The 8,340-nt window shown below is 44.8% G+C and overlaps 2 protein-coding genes across 3 annotated transcripts in view; both read right to left on the bottom strand.

The window, feature by feature from the left end:
• Positions 1-236: 236 nt before the first annotated feature.
• Positions 237-4,347, bottom strand: LOC126561168 (E3 ubiquitin-protein ligase SHPRH). The gene is made up of 3 exons (XM_050217114.1): positions 1,494-4,347; positions 872-1,409; positions 237-795 (listed from the first exon to the last, which is right to left on the bottom strand). Exons 1-3 carry the CDS (start codon positions 4,345-4,347, stop codon positions 237-239), a joined length of 3,951 nt encoding a protein of 1,316 aa, XP_050073071.1.
• Positions 4,348-8,168: 3,821 nt separating this feature from the next.
• LOC126562006 (uncharacterized) overlaps positions 8,169-8,340 on the bottom strand; it is a 122,651-nt gene continuing 122,479 nt past the window's right edge. The window contains exon 10 of one of the 2 annotated variants that reach the window (XM_050218415.1): positions 8,169-8,299. In XM_050218415.1, the coding sequence (XP_050074372.1) occupies positions 8,190-8,299 (110 nt within the window). In that variant the 3' untranslated portion in view covers positions 8,169-8,189. The remainder of the gene's footprint in view (positions 8,300-8,340) is intronic. The other variant, XM_050218416.1, reaches the window with a different exon arrangement.

Raw genomic sequence — 8,340 nt, 5'->3', positions numbered from 1 at the left:
AAAAGCAAGCGGTTTTTTTATGTCTCTTGAGTTCTTTTTTTTTATTTATAAGGGACGGCCAGGCTGTACTGCTATGTCTCTTGAGTTGATAAATATATTTTAATTTTGGTGCTGTAAGTAACCAAGATTATAAAACAATGAGCGTTTTTTTTTTTTGTAATATCATATGTAACGGGTTCGAAAGGAAAAAAGGCCAATATGAGAATAAAAAATACGATAATCGTTATATATTACATTTACATGTCGGTATCATTGAGCCTAAACAATTGCTCCAACTGTTCAACCGTAACCTCCTTCGAAAGCCACCTGCCACTTCGGTCACCCTGAATAGTCTCGTGAATTGTTGCCTCGATCGTTTCGAGCATGATGAATCGATGCACAAACGTTGGCCGTGTCTGTCCAATACGGTGCACACGACCGATTGCTTGCATTTCCTCACCCGGATTTAAAATTGGCTCAACCAAAAACACGTGCGTCGCTTCCGTTAGATTTAAACCTTTCGAACCGGATCGAAGCGGAAGCAGTAGACAGGTAATTCCATTGGCGTAGTCCTTAAACTCTTCCAGACTCTGGTAGAATTTCCTCGACTTTTGGCGGTACTTGATGTCGTTTTCTTCTAACGCCACACCGAGTTCGCTAAGGATCAGCTCCCAGTGGGAAAATATCACGATCTTCACATCCCGCTCTTCTTCAATTAGCTCGAGCACCGTTTCGACAATTTTGATAATCTTATTTGAGTAGCTTCCACGTACGGTTTGAATTTTAGTGTTTGCTGTCAGTGTGACATACTGTATGCTAAAGTTGAAAAAAAAGGAATAAGGAATCGATCGTCAGTACAGCGTTTAGGGAACCGCGCACTACGGACACTTACTCCTTGACAAGCTGAACGTGGCGACATACAGCGCACGACGCATTACCGCTAGCTCGTGCAAACTTGAACATATTCAGTGAACAAGCACTGCAAAGCAGATGACCACACTGGAACACGGCATACTTTTCCTCTGGAACGATGTGACAGATTGGACAAAGATCGATTTCCTTTCTCGCACCTAGATGCTCCAAATATTTAAGCGTTCCTTTTATTCTTACAAACTCTCGCTCGGCCGTTGCTTTCGTTAGCTGCATTTCGTTAAACTTGAGGGAAAGTTCACAAGCGAGCAATTGCAACGGGGAGGGCTTCTTCTTCGCAAGCTGCATCTCGCGGTGTTCTGCTTCGGTCAGTAGCTGCAGGCGTGACTTACACATGGTCAGCTCATCGTACGCAGCGACGGTGTAGTTAATTTCCACCCAGTACTGGGAGTACTCTTTAAACTCCACCTTAATTCGCTCTAGGAACGATAGAAAGTGTTCTCCTTCCGTAACGATTGTTTGCTCCATATTTTCTTGCCGTTTGGCGTACTGATGAAGCTCTACAGAAGAGGGGAGAAAAAACGCAAAAAAATGTAAATGCATTTGCATGTGATCCGAAACCACACGTGTCAAATTTTGCTCACGTTTTAATACTTGCTCCTGTGGCGAAACTTGCCACAATCCTCCTGTTGCCACTTGTGTCTGTTTGTCCAAAAACAGTACTGCTTCCAGCTGGTTCAATGTGTCCTTAACTTTACAAAGCAAACAAAGCGGTGCGGCCGATTTTCCCTTCGGAGCTAACTGCTTTTCCGTGCGCATCCCGTTCTCATCCTCTTGAAAAAGTGCCGGATCAAGATGGCAGGCAAAAGCGGTCCGTATCAGCTGCTCAATACTGGTTCGTGTTACCGCCGGCCAGAGATGATTCGGTCGCAGATTGTCTACAAAGAATGCCAACGATTGGAAGCCCCGCTGTAGTGCTTGACGCCTTGCCACTATCTTTTCCATCCAGTTTAACAACCAAATACCCATCGAGCGCCACGAACTTACGCCCGTGTTTTCCAGAAGATTTTGCTCTCGGAACAATCGGTACTGGAACGTAACGCAAAGGTGGGCGTTTGTTTCCATGAACGCCAACAGATCAAACCACCATGGTCGATCGAGCCGTACCAAACGGTGGCCGTTATTATTTGCTATCAGGTAATTAACCTTTTTGATTGCTGGCAGTAGAGCGTTCTCAATCGAGCGAACTTTGCTGGCGTACTGTTCAATGTAGCCCCATTCGAGTCGGGCACAGCGTTCTTCGTACGCTTGTATCTGTTCCGGCGTTGGTTTTAGGGTTGCGTCGAGTTCCTCCCCATGCGAGCTTATCAGATCGAGCAGGTTGTGTATGGCGTGTATCTGGAGCAGTGTATCGACGCTAATTGTACCTTTGTAGTCGTCTGCCAATCGCAAATTAGTTTGGTAAAGCCGTAACGCTTGATCATAGCTCTGCTGCAGGATGTGTACCGCTGCCATGCCGTTCAACGAGGACACAACCGAACGGAGCTGTCCTTTGCAATCATTTGCGTTGGTCGAGACAAGATGCTCGTGAAGTTCGGCAGGTGTTAGTAGCTTCTTCGCTTGTAGCGTCGCCGTACCAACGTGCAAAACGGATGGGATAGTACAGTCCAACCGAAGCTTACGGAGCGGTTCCAACAGCACATTCATCGTTTGTATGTTCATCTCTGCCAAACGTAGAGAAAGGCCAATTTTGCGTGCCTTTTCCCGAAACGCCTGAGTACACTGGTAATGTTCGCCTCGGTAGAAATAGCTTTGCAGATCGGACATCCGGATGTAGTGAATGCGCTCCGTTTGAGGTGGAATTCCTAGCTGGTCCAGCACGGCATGCTTACACGTGCGCCACATTACGCGTACCATCATCTGTAGCAGTGGTTCCGCATTGCCGGCCTGAAACCGTGACGCATACTGTGACCACACCGGGAAGTAACTGTACGGCTCGTAATCGAGATAATGCACCAATCCGTGCAGATTGTTGATCGTCTTCTCGATCGGTGTACCCGTCACCGTCCAGCGATGTTCTGCCGGGAGGGCTTTTACCATCTTGGTCGCGTTGTTGTTCAATCCCTCAACCATTTGTGCTTCGTCGAGACACACGCGCCACCAGCGTATCATCGTAAGTGGTGTAGCGGGCACGAGGAAACGCTTCTCGTGACGCGAAGTGCGTGCATTTTCAGCTACGAGATAAATTTCCGGCTTTAGCACGTTATAGTCGGTCAGCACCACATCGTACGAGGCGAGATCGGCTGGACTAATCCACTTGCCCTGCGTGTCCGTTACACCGTTGTATACAAACACACGGAAGCTGGGGTCACACACGTGCTTGCGTATTTCATTTTCCCACTGATGTTTGATGGAGGCTGGCGAGACGATTATTGTGGCACCAGATTCTACCAGTGGTTCAGTGCGCCAACACTCGGGACAAATGTACCGGAAGGTGCTTTTCTTACGATCGGGTTGGTGATGTTTCAAAACACACTTACGGTGTTGCAATCGGCCACACTTACTACAAGCGATCGTTTTCTTTCGATGCGTTTTTATGCACAGACATCTGAGTTCGGCCGAATCACCCTCACCGTCATAATCATCAGCATAGTCTGGTGGTCGTTTCGTTACCGTGATCGTCGCGTGTTTCCTGTTTTGAAGTATCAAACCAAGTATCTCCACCGTTTTTCCCATTCCCATTTCATCGGCAAGAATTCCACCAGCAGGCAGAGGGGTCGGCTTTGGTTCCTGATCGCTTAGTGTGCAGTGGTAAAGATCCATAAAAAATTCCACCTCCGGTATGGCACGATTCCGAAGCCGGACGTATTGGGCTGGCAGTGTTTCTTGGCCAGTTTCTCGATGAAGCATCCAGCGGATGGCTTGCTGTTGGTATGTCCTCAGCAATGGACGCAAGTAAGGGTGCTGTACGGAATCTGACCCCATGCATGACTCATTCTTAGCCGAACGCGCTTGATGATACACTCGTAATTGATCGTAGAATTGTTGTACAGAGAGCGCTTTGCCATCGCTGTCCGGTAGGGCTGGCGAGCTTATTTTCTCCAGTTCCTCCTCGACAAACGAGCGGCGTTCAACTTCTTCAAAAAGCTGAGAAATTAACCGTTGTCTTTGTTTTGTGCAGCCATAATCGATGGTTTCACTTGGATCAAGTATTCGTAAGAAAATTCCGAGAACAACTGTGGTGGGATCGGAAGCGTCAGTTCTTTCACGTAACTCGTACTCGGGAACACGACGGACATCTCGAATAATCGGATTTATGTTGAGTTCTGGGTCTAGTTGGGTGTAAAGTTGGCGCTCATGCTTGAATTGCCGAATCGGTGGTGGATTCGTGGAAGTCGAAGCTTCACTACTGCTCGTTGAAGGAGGTATAATGGATGGAATGTTTTCGTTCAACGGGGTAGTTCTTCGTACGCCAATATCAAGTACACAGTACTCCATGGCGATTGGGATTTTCTTTTGACAAAACTTATGTATCCACTTTTATTGTTCCTGAGAAGATCTGCATAACACTGGAAACGCTACCGCCAATACAGACCGTTTTACTTGTTTTTAAGCAGATGCCTGCTTCAATACACAAAGGTTGGTTCATGTACCAATCGTATCATGTTGGGTGTATGTTTATAACATCGTGTCGAAATGCTCATCGTGACAGCAGTTTTAATTCGTTTGAATTTTATAGCACTTTTTACATTGAAACAAGCAGAGAATATAACAAACTAATAAGTGAAAAGAAAAAAAACATATACATAAGTTTGTAATTTAAATTTTCTTATTTACGGGCTAATTCAACTGGAAGGAGGTGTAGAGATGGGACGGCCCGGTGGTATAGGCGACAGCGGCGCAGGTCTTCATACGGCGGGACCGGGGTTCAAATCCCATCCGGACCATCTCCTCGTAGTGAGGACTGACCAACCAACTACGTGGTATCGGCAGTCTAGTAAGCCATTTCGATGGCCGGCCTGAATTTTCAGATGTCGTTAAGCCAAAAAAAAAGAGAAAAAGAGGTATAGAGATATGTTAGCAATTCATTGCTTTTATTGCTTCGGGTTGGTGTTAAAGATCTTTCCGGAACCTGTTGAACTGACCTGAGCCATCCTAAGGAATGGGTTGGTCCAAAGCATGATAATATGGCCGAAATCTTAAAAATTGCATCGGCCAAATAGCTGACTAAATATCTTATTCACCAGCACTTAAGTGGACATCGAATTGTCCCATAGTTACACAGGATAGCATTTCTACCTTCAACTGTGGCGTAACAGGCGTAATGCATAAGCAATTGCCCAAGAATTACAGTTCGCATGAGATAATCGGCCACAAATAATTATCGGAAAATCCCATTCACACAAATATGTCAATCAGCAGCCACTCTACTCTGTCTACTATACTTTTCGGCTTATAACAAGACGTACTAGATCACGCCGACCATCGAATGGATTAGTAGATTTATCGATACCCCGTAGTTGGATAATCAGCCCTCACTATGGGGGGAACGATCCAGATAAGATTTGAAACATGTATCGCCCGCACTATATCGCCGCTATCTACTATACCTTCATAGGAATTGGTGAGTTTTTTCTTTCTATCACACACATTAATAAGTACACAACCAGTAGCGATTACAAGAATAGTATTTTATTTCAAAAATCCAGAATATTTAGACGAGACGAGGAAGAAAAATCTAATATTCGGTTACTTCATGCTATGGGCCTTCTCGTCATCAGCTGATCCGTTCGCGCGTGCTCAAAAAACCAATCGATCATCCCGTACACGTCTTGTCCATTCTTCCAATTTTGTCCAGAGTGTCAAATATGGTTGATTTTAAAATACTTGCGAATACAATTGTAACTACTATAAAGAAATTTCTTCGGCTATCTCTTCTACCATCGTTGAAAGTAGTTTTTTTTTTGCTAAACGAGCCCTCTCACCAGGTGTACGTGTTTTTTGTTGTTGTGTAGATTTCTAATGCGTGTTTGCTTATCAGTTAAAAAAATTAGACTTTCGCTCCAAATTCCATACGAGCTAGAAGTATACGCTCATGAATGTTCACATAGTGTATGTGTGTATGTATGTATCGCCCTATCGTCTAAAGTTATGATCATTCCTGTCCGAGGAGCAGCATCCTATCGGAGTCTGTAGAGATACTCCGAACAAGTGTTCCAGCGTTTTTATTGCGGTGCACGATAGCTAATGGAGGCTGTTTCCGTTTCCTCCCATCGTGTCATTATATAGATAGTACTAACGTTAATGCTAATCATTTCATATAAGTAAGGTTAAAGAGCTCAGGGAGAGAGAGAGAGAGGAAGTGTTGCCAGAGCAATTCTTCCAACCTGCTAGCCCCCTGGCTTAACGAACTTCATTCGGTTGTCCTTATCCATTTCTTCCTAGATTATTCGCTCGCCCCTGTACGTTCTATTAGTAGACAATGTACAAAGGATTGGAATTCAGTTGTTTAGATACATTGCAGTGCACATCCTGCTAACCGTTAAAAGAAGTTCCGTCAATCACCGTGGAATGCCCTCTACAACATCCTGCCATGCTACTACATATATGAGGCATCACCTGGGATTAATTAAATAACTTCATCCACTTCTTCTTCACTTCTTCACTTCTTCACTTCAACTTCATCCGTTGGACTCCTTGTGGAGCTGCAGGTTCACTGCGCAAGTTAAACGGTTTGGTCAGAATCGTACATTAGAGCGTGGTCGAGTAATGAGTATTATATCATCATTTGTTGGCGTGCATGAGTTAGTATACATCAATATAGGCCATTTCGTGTGACCTTTTCCATGCGTTCTGCTCTAACTGTTGGAATTCGTTTTTGCTTAAGCTTATACACCTACATTGCTTTTAATTTTGACTTGTGCTTGGTTAATGCACAACCTTGCAATGTCCAAAGTAGATAAAGTTCAGAATTTCACAACAAGAAGTCTAAAGCAGAACAAAGGGGGAAGTCCACAAGAGGCGCACTCTTATTTGCTCTCCCTTTGCTTGGACATTAAAACTTATACCGAATAGCAATATTTTACACACTAGTGGGGAGCAACAAGGAAAAAAAACAAGGCCTAAATGTACCAAAAATAATGCTCTACCTTTTTGCAATGAATAATCGTTTAGTTTTCCCGTTTTTGTTTTTATATGTAGTGGTCATATTTACAAGAAGATATAGAGAACAATAGTACGTACGATATCTAAGTTGAGTACCTGCTATGACTGAAAGCTATACCTACTACTAAGCCTGCTACTTCTTCGCTCGATTGCTTCAAGTTCGGCGCCTTTTATTTCAACTTTTTCTTCTTCTTCTAGGTGACCTATTACAATACAGTATGCATAGCTGTGAGCAGTGTATTCACTGAGATAAATGAGTGTTATCAGTTGTGGTAGTATCTCGTTTCGGGAGATTAACAGTTGGCAGTGTTTGTGGTAAGAACAGGGGCAGTGATATGAGAGTGTGGGCAGTAGTGATCAGTCAATTTGAGCAACGATCGATCACGTGTTCAGTCGTCTATGGATATACTATTTTAAGAGATAGGCTGACAGCTGTCAGTTGCGGCAGTAGTGGTTGGGTTGCGTTAGCAGTTGTAGACGTTTTTCGCAGTTCTCCTCCTTCTTCTGCATGATGATGGCGTCCCGTACAAGAAGATTAGGGCGACAGGAAGGATGGTAAGAAGATATCGAGAGGATTTCGTTTACCTTTCGAACGGGGCGTCATGAGCAAAAAACAATGCCCCTGTAAACAACATTACTTTCGCATCGCAGATTTTGCGTATTCCATCAGTATTGCTTTCGTAGCATTCGCTCTGCGCTGGGCTGGAGAGGGTTTTGATCAAATCGGAAGAGGTTGGATGATTATTATTTACAAACTGCCTAATTGCTAGACACCGTAGACATGCGGGGAAGGGGTGTACACGCGCTCTCCCTCTCTCTACCATTCCATTTTCCCATTTCCGCCAGGGATAACTAAGTATTCATAATAATATTAATATTAGCAATAATCTATAATATTAGTTAAAAGAAGTGAAACCAGGCACAGGCTGCCAGCCAGCCATCCCAGACAGGCAGGAAGTCAGCACGCTGTTCAGTGCTCTGTTCGATTGCTTAATGTGTTGTTCCTTTTAACACCGCCGCTCGATCGACGTCGTTCCAATGGTTCCTTTGCCGGCACCCTGATAGCGTTGCAACACAACTCCGTTCCGGCCTGGTCGCTGCCCTTGCCTAATTTCTCTATATGGATAAAAAGGGTGCGCGAAGTTGGGTATGGATGCCTTGGCTAGGCTCCGGCCTTAGTCCCATTCGCCGATGTACATGGCCCTCGGTGCCGGTATGTAGCCGCGTGTTGGCAGCGGTACACGGCCGTACATGTGACTATAGGGTGATTCGACCACGTCCGTATCTGGAAGATTGGGGGTTTTGTTTTTGAATAGTAAGTGGTGA

The sequence above is a fragment of the Anopheles maculipalpis genome, chromosome 3RL, assembly GCF_943734695.1.
Source record: "Anopheles maculipalpis chromosome 3RL, idAnoMacuDA_375_x, whole genome shotgun sequence".
In the NCBI taxonomy this organism is placed as follows: domain Eukaryota; kingdom Metazoa; phylum Arthropoda; class Insecta; order Diptera; family Culicidae; genus Anopheles; species Anopheles maculipalpis.
Note: the sequence above shows the minus strand (reverse complement) of the source record. Positions and strands in the feature narration are given on the sequence as shown.

What these genes read in the sequence shown, in the direction of transcription:
- LOC126561168 (XM_050217114.1), bottom strand. Translation starts at nt 4,347, where the DNA reads ATGGAGTACTGTGTACTTGATATTGGCGTACGAAGAACTACCCCGTTG. An exon ending in ACAGGAGCAAGTATTAAAAC is followed by an intron (nt 1,410 to 1,493) that starts GTGAGCAAAATT and finishes CCTCTTCTGTAG; the next exon opens with AGCTTCATCAGTACGCCAAA. An exon ending in CACGTTCAGCTTGTCAAGGA is followed by an intron (nt 796 to 871) that starts GTAAGTGTCCGT and finishes TTTCAACTTTAG; the next exon opens with CATACAGTATGTCACACTGA.